Source organism: Leishmania mexicana, chromosome 22 (assembly GCF_000234665.1).
Source record: "Leishmania mexicana MHOM/GT/2001/U1103 complete genome, chromosome 22".
Lineage (NCBI taxonomy): Eukaryota > Euglenozoa > Kinetoplastea > Trypanosomatida > Trypanosomatidae > Leishmania > Leishmania mexicana.
Window position 1 is genome coordinate 649716 of NC_018326.1, and position 19786 is coordinate 669501.

The window sequence follows — 19786 nt, forward strand, 5'->3', positions numbered from 1 at the left end:
ACCACGTGCCGCTCTCATTCTGTATGTGTGTGCCTGTATGCCGCTTACCGGCGCTCGGTCGGCCCGCCAATCCGCTGGTGCGTCTCGTCTTTCTTACTTTCCCTTGCCTGGAGGGGCACCCGCACACATTGGTAGCCCGCATCAGAGAAGTACACTCACCCACGCTTAGCTCTCCTTGTACGCTTCTCCTCTCTTCCTTTTCTTGTGCGTGGTGACTCCTTCCCCGCCCCATCCACCACCACCCCCCGCCCAAACAACGGCACTGAAGCGTTTGCCTGCGTCTTTGACAGCGTTTCTTTATTAGACATGGCAGTCATCGCCACACTGCCGGAGGCGAATTACACACACTTGCTGTACATCGGCAGCGATGTGGTGGCGGCCTGTGACCGCAAGGCGGCGCATCTGGTGCAATATCGAGGCGACACCAAGGTAGATGAGGCAACATGCATATCCCCATACGATGCGGACAATTTCGTTCCATGGCTGCCTCCAGGCGCACCTGTTGCTCGCGTGCGCGCTGTTTGGTGCATGCGCAAAGGCCAAGGGTACGCTGTGTTTGCTGAGCGAGCCGGCGAGGGCGGTACAACCGTAGGGACATCGCCTGACGCCGCTTCCGTCAAGATCATCTCTGACGTGGCAGAGAACATTATCAGCCTGCACATCTTCTACCAGTCGATTCTTGCCGTGCGTACGCTCAAGCAGGTGCTTTTCTACTCACTGGACCCGTCCCCGTCAGCGATGACCATAGCCACACGGATAGGCGCCTGCGCGCTTCCGAGGTGGGTATGTCAGCCGGCGGTGGTAGTGGACATAGTTTCGCCTGTGTGCCACTTCGCGGCTGCGGAGAAGACCATATGCGTTGCGTGCTTCACATTGGATCGCATGTTTGTGGCCACGGTCGTATGCCCATCCTCCGCGTCTGCAGCCGTGGTGCGTCGCACCGCGATGTCCGGCGTGCTATTCTCCTCATCCCCAGCCTCCGATTCCGCTCAGACGCTCGTCTGCAAGTGGGCTGTGCGGTGGTGTAGACAGGAAATGCTGATGCTGTGCTTCTCCAAGGCGGATAGAGGCCCACGTCTGACCGGGTTTTTCCTCCAGCCCACAAGAGGGTGCGAGATGTCGAAGTGGATGTCGCCGGAGGAGGTTGCCACATCGGTGAGCGGCGCCTCCCTTGGTGCGGTGAAGGCCTCCAGCGACATATGCTGTGATAGTGACGGAGCGCACGTGTGGCTGTGCGACACCACTACTGCTTCCTCGGTCATTCTCCGGGAGGTGACAACTGTCTCACCGACTGAGTTGGTGCTGACGGACACAAGTGCAAGCACGCGGGTGGCGATGGCCACGGGTGCAAGCGGAGTTTTCGTGCTCTCAGGGTGCACACTATATTCTGTGAAACGCAGTCACGTGGGTGCCACGAGTGAGTCGGCCTCTACCACGGTCACAGGGACTTCGAGTGCCAGCTCTCCTGGCAGCGCATCCATCGCAGCAGTCGGCAACTTGTCGAGGAAGCAGGAAGCAAGGGTGAGAAAGGAGTCATCAGCAGCGGAAACCATCACGCGCAAGGCTGCGGCGAGCGAGCGATCGCCGCTGTCAGCGCACACCTTGTCAACGCCGTTGCAGCCCGCTGCGCTCACCGAAGCCGCTGCTGTACCTATATCGCGCAGCGCACAAATCAAGGACGCCGTGCTGGAGTATGCCATGGGGCACACATCGATCTTTTCAGACATCGTGCGCGACACCGTTTACGTTCACGAGAGCGGCAGTGCCACCTCTGGCGCCGCCTTCACGCATGATATCTTGAGCGCAATCAATGAACGGCTTGACGCAGACCGACATCAGCACGCGCTGGCGCGTATCCGCTACAGCGCTGTAGCGCGGTCACTGCATCCCTATACCGTACTGGAGCTGTTGCGCTTTCGCCGTGGATCGTCAGCGGAAGCGATGCCAGAAGGTCTGCTCCTCGCCATCGCATCGACGCTAGCCGAGAAGCCGACGCTGCAAAACGGCGGTCTGTGGCGACTTCCCGCCTTTGCCGCCGCCTCGGCGGCCTTCTTTGCGTCGACCGGTGGCAGCGGCCGTTTCACATCGGAGCTGGAAACGAAGCGCTACGTTGCGGATGTCTGTGACGCCGCGAAGGCTGCCCTGGCGAGTGGGGCTCTCGGTGCGGCCCGTCTACTGTTCACCGTGGCTGCAAGGGCGGTCTCTCTCATCTACGGCGGTACTCGTAGGCGCCACGTTGAGGGGGCTCAACCGTATGGTAAGGAAGAGCAGATGTGCGAGGTGACCATCGCCGAGTGCATCAGCCTTATGCGCTCCTACGTTGAATGGTCTCTCACTGCCTCCTCATCTCTGGGCGTCATGTCCGCTCACGTTGGCGCTCCGCATACCCTGACGAAGGAGGCAGCTCTCCGCGATGGCGAGGCGCACCTCATCAGCACCTCGCGGCAGGTGCAGATCCACCCCATGCAAGTGTCTCGGCTGCCCAAGAAGTCCATCTGAACACCACCACCACCGCTGCCGCCACTGAAGCACACGCAAAAGTGCGTCCCCCAAGCCCTTTTTCCTGGCCCTCCACTCTACCTGAAGCAGTTCTCCGGATGTAAAAATCGGAGTACTGTGTGCACACGCTGTCAATGACAGCTGGCACGGCGTATCACATTCACGCAAGGCATCGAGAGGTCAGCAGAGCAGGAGTGGTCGACGGAAAAAGGCGCGAAGAGATGCATACCAATCAACCCCTAAGTGCATATCCGCGGAATATGCGGCATCTTGTACACCTGTCCGGGCGAGCTGATGATGCGCAGATGCCGGAACGATGACGAGAACACCCCAAGGTACACTGTCGAGCCCACCAGACCCCGATGTGGAGAGTCTCCACAACACATTATGGATTGCAGCGGCTTGAGGCGAGTGAGGGGGATGCATGGCATACAGGGCGGGTGCAGGGTCTCAGAGGGCCCTAACCTGAGGCTGGCCAACTTCCTCCTCGGGCCCATGCGCCAGGCGCCTGGACTTCCCCCTACTCCCCGCACGACGGACGCCCACCGCCTCCGCCTTCGAGCAGGAGCGTGGACGCGGCCCGCTTGGATCAAGGCGTGCAGCGCACCGAAGTCTCCGCCTGGCGCCGATCGCGCAGCACGCATGCTCAGAAGGGACGGGGAAGGGGAGGGCGAGCCCGCTAGTCGCATGGTCCGACTCAATAGCAGGATGGTTTCTCTTAGCAGAGCACGATTTAGCTGTAGTCCAAGAGAGGTGGGTGAGGTGTGGTTGTGCGTGTCAGCTTGTTTTCTGGGAGAGTGGCGCGCTAACGAAGAAGTAACTTTGGTCTAACTTGACGACTAACGATGGCGTTCGTCCGCCGGATCACACACGCATCTCTGTCCCTTTCCGTGGCTCGTGGAATGGCTGAGGGTTTGCGTCTGTCTGTGCATTGCCGGCCGACGCGTGCACACGGGAGCGGTGCGGCTGATAGATGCGTGTGTGCGCCGCTTAAACACAACCCCCTTCAAAAAAAAGAAAGCGCAGGCAGTTTCCGCATATGCATATGTAATGTATGTGCGTGTGCATGCGGATGTGGGAGCGTGCTGTCCGGGCGGGTTTGGCAGCGGTCCAACCGCCACCCATGTGCAGCAGACATGTGAGAGACACGGCCGTGGCATCGATGGGAGCGGATTGGGGAAGGGGTGGAGGGGGCGTGAGTCGGAAAGATGGTAGGGACGCTTACCGGCAGACCCGTGCAGACTACCACCGCTGTCTCTTTGCTTCGGTCGCTTGCCTTCCTGTGCCGCAGCTGAAGAGCGAAGCCTCACAGAGAACCCTCACTCCCCTTTCCGCCTTCCCATACGCGACGTGAAGGCATGCTACACGCGCCGTCTTCCTCCCCTGTCGCCTCACGGTCTTCTCTTCACCTTACAGGACCCCTTCCCCTTCATGTTCCTCAACCGTCGTCTTGGCGCCCTGTCCTTCCGCAACGTTCGGCTGTCTTTTCGTCGTCGTGTACGTGTGGGCGTGTGCGTGCCGAACGACGCACCTGAACGCTGCCGTTATCTTCTTACTAGCGCGGGCTTGAATAGCGGCTCGGACTTCGCTGGGGAAAGAGGAGCGGCAGTTGTTATCACACAAACAGCACCCGGACAAAGACGCTGCGCTGTGCCGCCGCTTTGCTGTCACCTCTCGTTTATTCGCCTACAGACGCGGTGCAGCATATCCTCACCACCCGGTCACTTCCTCTCGGTTCTGCAGCTCTTTCTCCACCACCGAACTCTGGCAGTCCCGCCATCAATATCTTTCTGCCCCCCTCCTCTCCTCCCTTGTCTGCCATTCACACGGGCAGCGCTCTCGCAGGCGGCGAGGTGGTGGAGAAAAAGTAGCCCTTTGCGCAGAGAGACGACGTCGAGGAAGCATAGACTCTCATGCCAGTCTTTTCCGTACAAACGCAGCGCGCTGCATCGCGAGGCGCTCGCAGCATCGGAGACACGAAGAAGTCTCTCAAATCCTTCTTTCCCGCCTCATCGAACAGGGCTGCTGCTGCACCACTGCCGTCGAAGACGCGGATGGAGGTGACGCCGCCGACGGCGGAGTTCATTAACTACGATGTACATACCACCTATGTAATGCCACTCGAGGTGCGCAACCGCACAGACGAGATACTGACACTGCGCTTTGTGAAGCCGGCGCGGCACCCCGGCACCTTCCGACTCGTCAACGGTGCTTCGGTGCGTGTGGCACCTGGACTGGCACACACCGTGGAGATCGAGTTCACCACCCACGCTCCGCAGGACTACGCAGATGCGCTGGTGATCCTCAGCAGCGACGGCGGCCGCGTCGAGGTGCCGCTGACGGCGTGCCGCGTGCCGCTGATAGAGTTCCCTCCCACGGTGAACTTCGGCAAGGTGGAGCAGCAGCTGGTGTCTCCTATGCGCACACTGACGCTGGTGAATCGCGGTCGAAAGGACGCCGCTGTTACGTTTGTGCTGGACGAGGGAGGCGAGAGGGGTGGCGGTACGGCGTGCGGAGTAGTGCTGAGCAGCACCGCTGTTACGGCGCCGGCAGAGGGCTGTACGACTGTCACGCTGGAGCTGAAGCCGCTGCCGCCTGGTCGGCACACGTGGCATATCCCAGTGGAAATGAACGGGCAGCGCCTGGCAACTCTCCTGGAGGTGACTGCGGAGGTCGTGGACTGTAGGAGCCGTCTTTTGGACCCGCAAACGCACGAGGATGTGGTCTCGGTGGAGTTTCCGGAGACGTTTGACGGCAACAAGGCGAGGCATCAGCTGGAGGTGGTGAACGGCGGCTCGCAGGCGATTAGCTTTGCGATCCGCTCCGCGCACGACATCTCCGAAGGCGGAGCAGCACCTTTCCGCTTTGCTCCCACCCAAGGGCGGCTACCGCCGCAGGGACGCCTTACCGTCACGGCGCTGTTTACACCGCAGCTGAGGCTGCGTCGCACCGGCTGGAGCACCGCCCCGAGAAGTGCGCCTGCTGTGACCGCCGAGGCTCACAAGTACGAGGCCCTCTTCACCCTTCTATTTGTGGAGACGGAGCAGACGCAGAGCTTCCGGATGGTGGGCACGTCGTGCGAGACCCTCGTCCGTCTCTCTACCTCAGTCGTCGACTTTGGTGCCTGCGTCCTGAAGAGGTCGAAAGAGTCGCGTCTGACGCTCACGAATGGTGTGACCCACCTTCCCATGCGCTACGCACTGCAGTGCCCGCCGCACTTCTCCGTCACACCGGCGCGCGGCGTAGTGGCCGGTGGCGGAAGCGCCACGTTGCGCTTGGAGTTTCGCCCGCGCCGCCTCGAGCCTTATGTGGAGACGCTCACGGTGACCGCTAACGATACGGTTACGTGCGCAGTGGAACTGCGGGGCACTCCGCTGTACCGCGAAGGCGCCGAGGCACCAGTGGCTGCTCGCGCTTCAGCATCGGAAGCCGAGGCCGCGGTACCAGCGGCGGTGGATCTCGGTATGATCCCAGGAGAGGGGCTGACACCACCCTCACTCCCCAAACAGGTGCCTGCGGCGGTGCTGATGGCGGAAGATACGGCGATGCAGAGTTACCGCAGTGGCCACGTTGCACCACCTGTGTTCGATGTGCACTCGTTGGCAAAGAGGCGCTTCTATGCCGCCCCGACAACACCGCAGGAGCGGCGTGACTGCAAGCGCGAGTTGACACCAATGGAGGTGCTGAACGTTGTGCTGCCGTCCAAGTCGCTGAACTTCGGACGCGTCACCATCCATGCTGATGCGGTGTCGTCGCTCTTCGTGTACAACGGTACCAAGGCAAGCATCCAGGTGGGCGTTCCCACCGAGGCGGAAGGGCCTGTGACGGTGGAGCCTGCCAGCCAGGTTGTGCCGGCCCAGCGCATGGCGCAATTCGACGTGAACATCCGCTCCGACACGGTTCAGGTCTTCCAACAGGTAATGCGCGTCACTGTGAACCAGCAGCATTACATGCGCTTCACGGTGCAGGCGGACGTGGTGCCAGTAGAGGTGACCCTCTCGCAGACGCAGGTGCTGCTGTCGCTGACGGGGCAGGCTGAGGAGCCTGTGTGTACGGCGCAGGTGACACTCAAGAACAAGGGCAACTGCGCCGTGGCGTATCGCTGGCATCTCCCGGCGCTATCGTGCGAGTTCGAGGTGGAGCCGCAGGTTGGGCTACTAAACGCCAGCGAGCAACGCGGTGCTACGTTCTACTTCCGCCCTGCCGCCGGTACATCGCAGGCCTCCTGCGAGGCTCGTCTCAAGGTGGTGGGTGCGACGGAGGACAAGGTGCTGCTGCTGACTGGCAGTGTGGCGCCGGCGAAGTGCGCGTGGGGCGCATCTTCGCTTCTCACGACGCCGCCGCTGGCCCCGGCCTCGAAGGAGGCGGCTGCTGTGTCCAGCATGCTGGCCTTGGGGCGCATCGCAGCCGGCGTCCCCGCTGTGGCGACGCTCCCCCTCACAAACAAAGGCAGGACAAACGCGTACTTCTCCTTTGGCGCGTTGCCCGCATGGCTGACGGTGTCGCCGTCACAGGGGCGCGTCTGCGTTGGTGAGACGGAGGAGCTCACGGTGCGTGTGCGGCATGCGGTGGCAGGTACGGCGGCTCATATGGTAGAGTGCCATATTGCTGGCATGCGGCGTCCGCTGGTGGCGCGTGTGGAGGCGACCGTTGTGGCACCGCCGCTCTCTGTGGAGCTGGATGGCAAGGAACAGGCTGAGGCGCACCTAGACTTCGGGTACGTTTACGTCGGCTGCCCGCAGTCGCGCTCCGTGACTCTGCGCAATGGCGGCGACGTGGCTGCCGCTGTGCGGGTCAACCTAGAGTCGTGCACCTACTACTCGCTGGACTCGCCTGTGTTGGAGGACGAAGGGCAGCAAGAAGTAGTGGACAGCGTAATGTCACTTGCGACGCTGGATGACACAAAGCGCTCACGTCTTATGTCGCGCGTGCGGTCTCTGCACTCTTTCACTGTGGTCGACCGCAAACCGTCGATCGGCGTCGCGACCGCAACTGTCGTGGTGCCGTCGTTGTCGGAGTACACACTTCGTCTTTCATTCAACCCTCTGCGTGCTGCTGCGGCGCAGCGTTGCTCTGTTCGGTGGCATCAACTTGGCGCAGACGATGTGCATCCGCTGCCGCCGTTTACTGTGGAGGCCACCGGGTTGGCGCCGCCGGTTATACTGAGCGCGAGGACGGTGTCGTTCCCCGGTGTGGTGGTTGGCCAGCGCCCGCCGCCGCGCGTGGTCTTTGTCCGACACGGGGATCTGAGGATGCCGCCGCCGTTGCCGGGACCGAGACCGGTCGCGTGGCGGCTGGAGACGGAGGAAGGAACTCCAAACTTCCTGTTGGAGCCCCATCGCGGCGTCCTGGGTGTGGGGGAGGAGCAGGCTGTTACCATCACGTATCTGCCCACGAACGCTGGGCAGCTGCAGGTGTGCGCGCTACTGAAGACGGAGGAGGGGGAGAGCCCTATAGGGGCGCCGTGCGCGTGTTGCAGTATCAGCGCCTCAGCCACGGACCCGCGCGTGCGCAGTGACCGCACCTCTCTGGTGTTCCCAGCTGTGCCGCTAGGTCTCGCGGTGGAGACGACGGTGCTGCTCCACAACGAGGGCTACGACACCGTGCGCGTTGAGTATCCCGGCTCCTGCGACCCGCCGCTGCAGGTGTCGTTCCCTGACGGTGACACGATGGGTGCCGCGCTGCGGTCCACCCTCCCTGTCACTTTCACCTTCTGCAGTCCCACGCCGATTTCGGTGCGCTCTGCCATCCGCTTGCACACGGACGCTGGAGGCTGCATCGACATCTCCATCAGCGGCAGCGCAGTGAACTCCGTCATCACCACTGAGGCTTTTCTGTCATATATGCTTCGCACTACACCCACCACCACCACGGCAGCCGCCACCGGCAAGGACGACGACACTTCGCACGCACTACAGCGTTGGGCCGGCGACCACGAATCCGTCGTGGGGGCGGAGCTACCGCTAGTGTGCACCTTCCCGGCTGCCTTGGATGGTGCGCGTGATGGCCAGCACAACCTGGTAAACATGGTCGAGGAGAGCGTTCAGTGGGAGGCGGAGCGAGCGTGGCTGACGGCGTGGTGGAACGCTTTTGTGTGCCGCACTCCTGTACAGGATGTGGTGGAGGCACTTCAGGCGACACGCGGCGGGATCGTTGGCGACATGATACATCAGTTCACCGGCAAGCGGCCTCGACGTAACGAGGCTCTGGACTCTTCTTCGACCACCTCTAAGCGTTCGAACAAGGGGGACGGTGCTGGGTCCTCTGTGACGGCGACGGCCCGTGGCCACAAGGAGACTGGGACGGCGCGCCGTGTCCCGCGGCGACAGCCGCCGTCGGATGCGGCCGGCACTTCCACACCTCCCGCTTCTGCGAACACAACGCCAAAGGAGCTGCGCAGCCTTCACACACTCATCCAGTACGTGTGCTCCTGCGGTGGGTGCCTGACCAATGTGGAGCTGCCGTTCCTGCTTCCCTTCGACGCGTTTGTCGAGCACGCGGCCGTGCACACTCCATCCGCGCTGGAGCAGCTATCTGAGATCGCCGAAGGTGAGGATCTGGAGTTGGTGTTCCAGCGGCGCGCGACTGCGTCGTGGGTGGCCGTGCTGCGCGAATGTCTAAGGCTTTTCTACGTGCCGCAGGTGCGTGTGACAGGGGCTACTCCGGTGCTGCCGGCTCTGCGCGGGTGGCCATCCTCGTCGTTGTCGCAACGTTCGCTGAACCGAAGTAACATCTACAGCGAGGAGGAGTCGCTACTCCTGCGTTGGGTGGGCGACTGCGTCGCGGCCTTCGCGACCAGCGACAAGAAGGACCTTCACAAGAGTCTATCCGCTATCTCGCCGCGCCATTTCGAAGACCTACGCGATGCGCAGGCGCTCATCGTTGCTGTGCTGATGTACGCGCCATTCCTGGCATACCAGGTGCGCGAGGCTGTCGCCTCTGCCGCACAACAGAGCCGCGAGGGTTATGCCACGGTTCTCTTGAGCCTTCTGCAAACCTTGGGGGTTGCAGGACTTCCTCTTGCGGACGCCTTTGTGGCGTCGTCGCCAACGCAGATGGTGCTCCTCCTTACCCACCTCTTCGTGTATCTTCCAAAGTTCATCAACGCCGTTTCCGTGGAATTTCACGGCAGCGCCCTCACCACGCTGACGGAGACAGTCACCGTCGAAAACACGTCCCCTGAGCCGCGCGAATACTGCGTTCTCCTACCAGATGCCCCGCTCTTCCGTGCGAACACCGACAAGGTGACTATCGCGCCGCGCAGCTCGACGCAGGTGACGCTGTCGATCACTCCGCGTACGCGGCGACCAGTCAGTGGACAGTGTGTGCTGATTGACTGCTCCTCGCAGGTGTCGCCGGCGGAGCGGGTACCGTTTGTGTTTCAGCTCAAGGCCACACCAACGATGGAGCCGCTGCAGACGGTGTACGTGGAGACACCGCAGTACGAGTGCCTTCAGTCAGAGCTGCATATCACGAACCCCTTCTCTGAGGATTGCGTGGTGAGTCTGCGAGTGGCGCAGATGCGTCTGCCGGATGCGACGAAGACGACGGACGCCGCATCGACACCCGAAGCTGCCGAGCCGTGGCTGAGTGGCGACGACGCGTCCTTCTGGCGTCACAAGCACGATGCCCCCTTCACAGTTTCCACACAGGTCCTCTCGCTGCGCCGCGGCGAGCCGACACGGCTGCCCTTCTCGTTCGCGCCCCTCTCACGCGGCGTGTACCGTCTGGTGCTGACCTTCTGGGAAGAGTGGGAGGGCGAGTTTACGTGGGCTGTGGAGGCGACGAGCGGATGGCCCAAGCCGGTCGACACCAACCTGGAACTGCGTGTGGAGCTTGGGGAGAGCTGTACGTCTACCCTCAACGTCAAGAGCAGCAACTCATCGCTCGAGCGCTGTGTAAAGTTCTACGAGGATCGCGCGCACAGCGCCCAGTACACTGACATCAGTCGTCTGCTTAGCGGGGCTCGCTACGCTGTGCACTTTGTGAATGAGCGCATGGAGGGCCCCAACCCCTTCTTCCTGCCCACTCAGAGCTCGTGTCTCGCATCCACTGCTCCAGCAACGACGTGGCCGATAACCTTCACGTTCAAGCCGCAGTGCGTTGGGGTGTACCGCACCTACGCACTGTTGATATCGGAGGCCGATGTGCGACTCCTGGTGATTGTCGGTGAGTGCGTGCCGAAAGGGGACCGCAGAGAGCTACAGTTTTCGTGTCCGGCGCGCCAGATCATCATGCAGCAGATCACACTGTGCAACTACAGCACCGCGGAGGACTGGTTGTTCACCGCCACGTTCGAGGGCTCCGCACAGTTCAGCGGGCCACACGACGTTCGCGTGCCGAGTGGACGGTCGAGAGAGTACACGATCAAGTATGCCCCGTCGTGGATCAGCGGAGAGGAGACGGCGACGCTCGTGTTGCTGAACGGCTCCACTGGGCAGAAGCACACCTACGCCCTCGTGGGCACCGCAGAGGCGCCGCTGTCTGAGGGCATCCTGACGCTGGACTGCCGAGCGCGCGATCACGAGACACTGGAGATGATGGTGCCGAACATTTGTAGTCAGGACACGACGTATTTTGTAAAGACGGACTTGGCGTGCTGCGAGGGCGAGTCACCGTCGCTTGTCATCCCACGAGCGTCGAGCCGCCGCTTTGCAATGAAGGTGTCCCCCACCGTCGGCGGCGACTACTCCGGCCGCATCACCTTCACGGGCTCGAATGGACGGTATGTATGGTACGCGGTGCAGCTGCACGTGGCCCCGCCGGAGAAGGAGGGCCTCGTCGAGCTCCGCACAAACGTTCGGACGGCGTTGGTGGCGGACATCTCCGCGACGAACCCGCTCGATTCTGCACTGATGTTCAAGGTCCACCGATACGGCGCTGGGCTGTACGGCGCGAACACCTTTCAGCTGGCACCCAAAGCTGCTGCCACCTATAGCCTTCTCTTTCTGCCGACGCAGGCCGGCGAGTCGACGGGGCGACTTTCCCTGGTGAGCGAGGCTGCCGGTGAGTTTTGGTACGAGCTGCACATGACGGTGACGGAGGCAGAGCCGGAGCCCCTGCCCTTCCCGCCAACCCCCATTGGCCAGTCGCAGGTGATGCAGGTGCGCCTGCCCAACCGAAGTGACGCGAACTTGGTCCTGACGGTGGAGTCGACGGATGCGGCGTGCTTTGGGGTGAACCAGCCGCGGATCATGCTGCCGGCACACTCGGAGAGTGTTGTCGAACTTGTCTTCACACCATGCTGCGTTGGTGTCGAGCAGACGGCCGTGGTGACACTGCGCAACCCTGAACTGGGATGCTGGCGCTACAGATGTGTCGGTACGGGCACGGCTCCCTTGACAGAAGAGACGCTGACGTGCACTTGTGACGTCGGGACGACGAGCACACTGTTGCTGCCCTTCACGAATGTCCTGAAGCGAGAGACGGCGATAGAGGTACAGCTGAGTGGAGACACGACGGCCTTCGCCCTGCACACAGTGCCGACCGGTGTGCTGGCGGCCGGTGCCTCCGTGTCACTTGTTGTGACGTTCAGACCCTCTCTGGTGAAGCGCCATGCCGCTGTTGTGGAGGTTCGTCCAGCGGTGCGGGGCGGCGACAAGACCTATGACATCACGTTTGCCTACCCGATCGAGGGCTACTGCGTGTACCGACAAACGCAACCATCTCTGCGTTTGCGCTGCGCTTCTCGCACACAGTATGACGACACAGTGTACGTGCACGCACCTGGGCTGACGCCAGGTCTCGCCTCCGCCTTCTCCGTGGTCTTCGAGGTGGACCCTCAGAAGTCCTACGCGGCTGCCGCGGCGGCGAGTGTGTCATGCAGCGTGACCATGCCGAGCCCGTACCCCGACGGATTTGAGCTGAACCTCAAGTTTGCACCGCTGCGGCCGCTCGTCGGGTCAGGGTGGGTGGTGCTGCGCAGTGCGGAGGGCGGCGCGTGGCAGTACCGAGTGCAGCTGGAGTCTACCCCGGCGCCCGTCGACGACACTATCGTGCTGTGCGGCGAGTACAAGGAGAGCACCTCGGTTTCTTTTGACCTGTACAACGTGTTTCCCTACCGCTCCACCTTCTTTGCGTACTTCACGGCGGACAGCTCCAAGGACTTTACCGTGTCACCCGCACATGGGGTGCTGCTTCCGTTTGTGCCTGGACAGCGAGGGGCCGCCACGGCCACCAACGTGCAGATCTCTGTGTACCCCTCCTCCCGAATCCCTCAAATCGAGGGCACGCTCGTGGTGGACACGGACGATATGCAGTGGACCTTCCGTGTGCTCGGCAAGTTCGGCTACCAAACCCGGCCACCCAACTAAGGCTTTGGCTATGTACTGTCTGTGACTGGAGGAGAGGTCTTGTGGCGCGCCTTTGCCTCTGTGCTTTGTCTGCCACCTTTGTGCGTGTGCTCACACGCATGATGTATAGTTTGCATCTCACGGTTGCTCCTTCTGTATGTTTAGGGCACCTCCCCGCCACCCCTCACACCCCTGGAATTGCGTGCATGCCGATGTCTTTGCTCTCTTCCTCTCTTCCTCTCTGCCTTTCTGCACGTGTACAGAAGACCCCCTAGATCAACTTATTACCTTCGCACTCCGCTCCCCTTCCCTCGTTTTTGGTGTCTGGCGGGCTCCCGCATTGTGCGTGGGTATCGGTGGCTGCGCTGCAAGAAAAGCGCCGCGTTGCCAAGCAGCTCTTTTTACAGCGCCTGCACTCCATCCTGATGGATACGGGCGCGTGGGTGTGAACGCTCTCTGAATCGTCGTGCACGGACGATAGGGGTGAGGGATAGGACCAGCCTTTGGGGAGCATTTTTCCACCTTGCTCTTTTCCTCTGCTGTCTGCTACATAACATGCAGGTGCGTGTCGCATACCCAGCCCGGCGCCCGTGTGTGTGTGTGGCTGTCCGGTACACCAGCTGGCTTCACTGCTGCCCCCTTCGCCCTACTCGTCTTCGCTTTCTCGCCTCATCCTTTTCTCTTCCTATCGAATTGGTTGGCCCCACTCCCCCACCGCCACCCCATCCTATCAACGGCGCGCCTTTTACTCCCTTTACTCCCTTCCCTTTCTCACACACCCACACGCGCCTCAGTAGTTGAAGGTGCCTGTCCTTTTGAATGCTTTCGACAAGGCTGCCAGAGGGAGGGATGATTGCAAGGCAATATGGTGATGAGTGAGTCGACGCACTCCCTGCACCACCCCAATTACATGCGTCACACACAGTCTATCTTCCCTTTACCCCGTCACGTCCTGCTAAGATCTCGAGGAATCGAGTCGATGTAAACCTTTGCTTATACCCCACCCCACTGCTTATCCATCGCTGCAGGGATCCCTTGGGTGACGGAAAAGGTAAGGGGGGGTTGATACTTAAGTCTGCCTATCCGCGCGTAGTGTTACCCGATGAGGACTTGAAAACAACAGAATTCTCATCGATGGCTTTGCCAGCGCCAGAGGTTTCGAGAGCGCGAGTGGAGGGATACTAGACCGGTATATTCACCCACAGAAATATGAAACTCTCCAGCCAGCGTGGGTTTGGGAACATGTCTTGGAGTGCATCATACTCATCGTTTGTGACATCATTCCTTGTCTCTCCTTGTCTTTCCGCCTTGTGGGTGTGCGCCTTCTGTGCTGCCGATACTCTCTCCTCGTGCTTCCTGCTTGCTCTTCATTCCCGTGGCATGGCTTCCACATGGCACACGCCCGTACAGAGACACGCACACGACGCGAGCTCTTCTTTTCGCCAGCTGCTCTTTTGCACTTCCGTTGGTGTCTCGAGATTATCGCCTCGGCTTGCTCATCCATCCCTTGTCATCCCTTCTCCCTCTTCCGCCCACCGCGCTCGATCTTGCGCCCCTCTGCTCTGCGTCAAACTCAAGGCCCTTTTTGATTTCGCTGGTACATCGGGTATTCGCGCCGCCTTGTGTCTGTGCGTCGAGGGGGTCTGCATTGGCGACGACGACTGCAGCTGACGAAAGAGTCCAGCACCGGGCGCAGCGGCGCAGGGAAACGCAAACGAGAGTGATGACGTCCAAGCACAACCCTCAGCCGTACACAATGACAGCGAGCACGCCGGCATGGAACCCGGAGACGCGGCTTCCGTCCCTTAGCAAGTCCACAATGATCCGTGACGTTTGGGCCGACAATCTCGAGGAGGAGTTCGCCACGATCCGGTCGCTCATCAAGGACTACTCGTTCGTATCGCTAGACACGGAATTCCCTGGTGTGGTGGCCAAGCCGGTGGGCAGCTTCAAGACGACGCATGAGTTCTACTACCAAACGCTGCGGTGCAACGTGAACCTCCTCAAGATCATTCAGCTCGGCATCACCCTTCTGAACGACAAGGGCGAGGTCCCGGAGCACTGCTCCACCTGGCAGTTCAACTTCCGCTTCAGCATCAAGGAGGACGTTTACGCGCAAGACAGCATCGAGCTTCTCCGGCATGGTGGCATCAACTTCGACTACTTCAACGACTTCGGGATCGAGGTGACGCACTTTGCGGAACTGCTCATCTCCAGCGGGTTGGTGCTCAACTCCAACGTGCGCTGGCTTGCTTTCCACGCTGGCTACGACTTCGGGTACCTTATCAAGGTTGTGTGCAACAAAGATCTTCCGGAGAAGGAGGAGGAGTTCCTGCAAACCCTTCATGCTCTCTTCCCGAGCATGTTTGACCTCAAGTATCTTTTGCGGTTCACGGAGGTGTCCCACTCCTTTGGACTGGACTACTTAGCGGAGAGCCTGAAGCTTCGCCGCTTCGGCACGGCGCATCAGGCCGGCAGCGACTCACTCCTCACGGGCCACTGCTACTTCAAATTGCTGCGTGATAGCTTTGGCAACACCGCACCGGTGGCAAACAACGGCGTTCTCTACGGTCTTAGCGAGGATGCAGCTTCGTCCGTCACTCCTAGCAGCGCGCAGGCGGTGACGCAGGTGAATAGCAATTCGCACAACTTCTCAAGCCCCATTGCGTACGGCAATGGCGGCGCAAGCGGCGGTACCTTCCCTGCGGCCCCCATCAACTCTAATATACGCAGGCCGTGAGCAGTTGCGTGGGGGCTTCGCAGCGTTTTTCTTTTCGTTTCTCTAATCATGTAAAGGCTCCATCGTGTGCATCGGGCATTCTTATACCTTTGCACTTGTGCACGCGTAGGCGCATGTGTGGTGCGAGAGGGGGATGGGGGGTAGCTGAGTGGGGGCTGCGCTCGTAGCGTACAAGCCTGCACAGTGTGTATGTGTCGGAGCGGCTTGCCTTCCACCTTTCTTTGTCCACACGCCGCTTTCCCTCCCCTTACGCTTACGCTCTCCTCTCCCCAGGTGAAAGCAAGAGCGACAAGGAGAGAGGAGAACATGTGCACTGCAAAGGCGCGGAGAACACCACCAACGCCCCTGCCGCGCGGGCGGCTTCACTGCCGTTCTGCAACATGCATCGGTGCGTGCTGTGTGTATGTGTGCCGCTCTGTGCGCGCACTCTCTTATTTCTCCGTTCTGCTGCTTTGCTCCTCCTTCCTTTGGCCGAACGTGCAGAGCTCGGCGGCGGTGCTTTTGGTTTCACCTGTGGCCCTCCTCTCTCTGCTCCGGGTTTGGGAGGGGGTGGTGAGAGAGGAAGGGGAAGAGTGCGCGTGCGCGTGCGAGGCGACGCGCTCGTGTTCGTTTTCTTTTTTTCTGTACTTTCTCGGGGGGGGGATGGCCGTTGTATGAAGTGCGCTCGCTTCGCCGCTTTTTCTTTTGTTTTCCCGTCTCGCTGTTTCTCTCTGTGTGTGTGTGTCGCGAGGCAGTGGGGAGGGGGCGGTGGTGCGCGACTCGCTTTTGGTGCGCTCTGTTTGTAGTCTTTCCTGTTTGACTCTCTTGCATGAAGGCCACCTTCTTTTTGTTGTCTTCTCTTCTTCGCCCCATGCGTCCGTCTCTGCCTGAGGAGTGTGCCTGTGTGTGTGTGTGTGGGTGGGTGGGTGTTTTCTCCTTGTCACGGTGTGTTCGTTCATGTGCGTGGGATTTTTTCCCCCTTATCAGTGCTCTAAAACAGAGAAGAAATGTGTGAAGTACAGCTAGGCTCATGGATGGCCATCACCTCACGTGAAGTGCGGTGGAGAGACCGCTGCCGTGGCGAAGCGCGCCATCCGGAGTCCGTCGGCGTGCGTCCCCGCCTCCACCCTCCGAGGTGGTCGCGGAGGACTCGGAGAAGGGTTGCGCGATGCTGATCAGCGTCTGGCGTGTCCCTCTTTTCTGTTCTCCTGACATTGCTGCTCTTTTTCCGTGCCCACATGCTCCTCCCTGCTCATGCTCCTCTCTTCCTCCTCCCACCAATTGCCCGCTTCCCCCCCTCACTACATACAAATGCGTCTGTGCATGACATACTCCGCACGTCAGAGCAGTTCTCTCGCCCGTTTAGCGATCGCTGTCCGCACCTCATCACATCGACAAGCACAAGGCGTGCAGATAATAAAGAGAAAGACGACTGAAGGTCATGGTCATGCCCTCTGAGCGTGAACCCGTTCTGGAGGTGGCGGAGACGAGCGACTTCTGGTCCAACCCGGTTGATCACTTTCGCCCCAACCTGAAGTTCCTCTCCGTGTACGTGGATCACAAGTACGTGCTGGATAAGTGGCTGCACATGAAGGAGAAGTGGCTGAGTCCGTGGTACCTGCCGTGGTGGACGCCCATGTACCAGGTCATGACCTGGTATTCCCAGCGCAACCGTAACCTTATGCTGGTGGAGAACAACCTCAACTACCGTCCGTACCGCTACCGCCGCAATGATGAGGACCGCAAAAACCCGTACTAGTGCACTCGCTGTGCGTGACTCTGAACGCAGGGAGGAGAGGAGGGGGAGGAGTAGCAGAGATAGACGGTGCAGCTGTCACACTTAAGGCGCACCTGAAGACTCGTTTTCTCTGTTTGACACGCTCTCTTCTCCCACCCCCTCCGTCAGACCTTTGTAGGAAGAAGAGTGGGGCTGTACGTATGCATCCTCTCCCGATATTCGTTCGTATGTAACGAGTTACAAGCCACAGGCAAACGAGGGGATGCGTGCTGGATGTGTGTGTGCGCGAGCATGCGTGAATGAATGGGCTGTTGTGCGTGCTCGCGTGTGGTGCACATGTCGCTGCCCAGGCGCATGGCAATACGCTGTATCTGTTTTACTTTCGTCTCTAACTCCTCTCGCAGTTTGTCGTCCGATGCGCCGTCTTCCTCTCTCCGTGCGTGTGTAAGCCAACGTAGGAAAACAGCAGTAGTACATCCACAAATGAAAGGGCGAGTCCGGTGCGGACTGCAACCCGTTGATGCTGCGGCCCCCTCAGGGGCTGACAATCACGAAGATGGGAAGAGACGGGGTGCGGTGGCAGCACCCGCTGTTGTGGAATGAGCTTCGTGACCCCCCTCCCTCACAGACTTCTCCCTCCTCGCGTTTTTGCCCTGGACGGCGTGTAGACCGTTGCCGCGCGGTCTTACTCGCACGTACGTTCTGGCGAAAGAAATCGGGACTTCTGCCATGGTGGGAGGACGGCTTGAAGCCGATCTCTTAGTCTTGTTCTGTCTGCTTGCTACACACACACACACACTTAGGCACATGAAGGAATTGGAGAGTCAGAGGGAGGGGGTGGGTAGGCACCATGCTGGTACGCCCTGCCCCGTCTATCCTCCACCTCATGCGTGTGTGTGTGTGCGTGCCGTGAGCGACGCGAGGGGACGAGTTCGATTACTACGTCGCATGCCATCACTCTCTTCCTCCGTCTCTCCTTCATCCCTGCGCTCATCGTCGCGCAGGACTCCCGAACTTTTTTTTATTTGTTCGCGCGTGTGTGTGCGGTGTGCTATTCAGTGATGCTGTACCCTGTAATTACTCCACACGGCAGCCATGATACACGACACCCTGAAAGTTTGCGTCTTCGTAGGCTTCTTGGGCTCTGGGAAGACCACTATCCTCCAGCGCCTTCTCCCCACTCTCCCACGTGAGGAGAAGGTGCGCATCATTGTGAACGACATCAGTCGTGATAACATCGACGTTCACGCTTTTCAGCCATCCGGCGCAACGAACTCCACATCTGCTCGTGGCAATGATGTAGTGGCACTCTCTGGTGGGTGCGTGTGCTGCAATCTGCTCTCCGACCTCGTTGCGGAGTTACAGTCGGCGCACGCGAAGGGATGCAGGTATTCACTTGTAGAGTGCACCGGCGTTGCGGATTCCGTCCCCATCGTAACCACCTTGCATGCGCTCCCCGAGCTTCGTGTGTGCGTAGAGGTTGACGCGGTGGTGATGGTCATCGCCGCGTCCTCCTTGCTCTCGGTTACGACAGGTGATCGAGTCGCACTCGACTCGCTGGACGTCTTGCACGGCGATCCCATCAAAGGCGCCAACGTGGTCCTCATCAACAACTGGGAGTGCACGAACCGAATCGACGCGAAGATGATGCGGCTCTGGGTGCGACGCATCAAGGAGTTCGCCAGCGAGTCGAACCCGCACGTACGTGTGTACTGTACGAATGAAGGGTATTTTGCCTTCGACTCGCTCGTCTACCGCCAGGGTCTTTTCGCCGCTGACAATGTCGCCTCCTTCTTCCTGGGCGCGTACGCCGCCGCGGGAAAGGTGATCGGCGCTTTTGATGGCGACACCGCTGCTGAGGAGGCGGGCGAGATGAAGAAGCTGGGGTTGCAGCTTTTCACACTCGAGCTGAGAGGGAAGGTCTTCTCGACGCAGCTGCTGCGCCGGGCTCTCTTCAGCCCCGAAGCACAGCAACTGCTCAAACATGTGTGGCGTAGCAAGGGCTACTTTAGCGCTGTGGACGACGAGGGCGGCGGTGGTTCGTACTCTTCCAAAGAGGTTCAGTTCCGTTGGCAGACGGTGGAGCGCAAGGTGGACTACGGGGAGGTACTGCCACCGTACGTGCCGCTGGTCGGTCGAGAGTCAGGTGAGCCTCTTTGCTGCCGAGTCGTCTTTATTGGTGATTTCGACGCTAGCGCTAAAGCCCAGCAGGCGGCCGCATTTTTTTCCGCGGTGGCGTCACGCAGCGTCTGACCCCTATCCATCTCCATTCTCCTTTGCCTTGTTGCCGCCTGGGTACGCCCCGCTGCTGTGCGCACCCACTTGCTCTCCGCTGTGCCCTCTTTTCACCATCTCCCATGCCCACCCGCCAACCACATACGACTAACGCTGTGGCACTTATAATTCGTTGTGGCCCCTCTCCCGCGCATGTGTATTAGCAGTCATGCACACCATTATGTTGTTGTATCGTCTCGCTACCTTGGGCGTCGACACGCCACAAATTCTACCCTTACATCTTGTCCGCTGCATCTGGCCGGG

At 60.4% G+C, this 19786-nt stretch overlaps 5 protein-coding genes across 5 annotated transcripts; all 5 read left to right on the top strand.

The window, feature by feature from the left end:
• Window positions 1-306: 306 nt before the first annotated feature.
• Window positions 307-2499, top strand: LMXM_22_1610 (conserved hypothetical protein; the record flags this gene model as incomplete). The annotated part of the gene is made up of 1 exon (XM_003875566.1): window positions 307-2499. The coding sequence occupies one exon, from the start codon at window positions 307-309 to the stop codon at window positions 2497-2499; it is 2193 nt and encodes a 730-aa protein (XP_003875615.1).
• Window positions 2500-4412: 1913 nt separating this feature from the next.
• On the top strand, window positions 4413-12812 carry LMXM_22_1620 (conserved hypothetical protein; the record flags this gene model as incomplete). The annotated part of the gene is made up of 1 exon (XM_003875567.1): window positions 4413-12812. One exon carries the CDS (start codon window positions 4413-4415, stop codon window positions 12810-12812), a length of 8400 nt encoding a protein of 2799 aa, XP_003875616.1.
• Window positions 12813-14514: 1702 nt separating this feature from the next.
• Window positions 14515-15531, top strand: LMXM_22_1630 (putative CCR4 associated factor; the record flags this gene model as incomplete). Its single annotated transcript, XM_003875568.1, has 1 exon — window positions 14515-15531. The coding sequence occupies one exon, from the start codon at window positions 14515-14517 to the stop codon at window positions 15529-15531; it is 1017 nt and encodes a 338-aa protein (XP_003875617.1).
• A 1426-nt stretch (window positions 15532-16957) lies between these two features.
• Window positions 16958-17269, top strand: LMXM_22_1640 (conserved hypothetical protein; the record flags this gene model as incomplete). The annotated part of the gene is made up of 1 exon (XM_003875569.1): window positions 16958-17269. The coding sequence occupies one exon, from the start codon at window positions 16958-16960 to the stop codon at window positions 17267-17269; it is 312 nt and encodes a 103-aa protein (XP_003875618.1).
• Window positions 17270-18343: 1074 nt separating this feature from the next.
• On the top strand, window positions 18344-19501 carry LMXM_22_1650 (hypothetical protein, unknown function; the record flags this gene model as incomplete). Its single annotated transcript, XM_003875570.1, has 1 exon — window positions 18344-19501. The coding sequence occupies one exon, from the start codon at window positions 18344-18346 to the stop codon at window positions 19499-19501; it is 1158 nt and encodes a 385-aa protein (XP_003875619.1).
• Window positions 19502-19786: the final 285 nt, after the last annotated feature.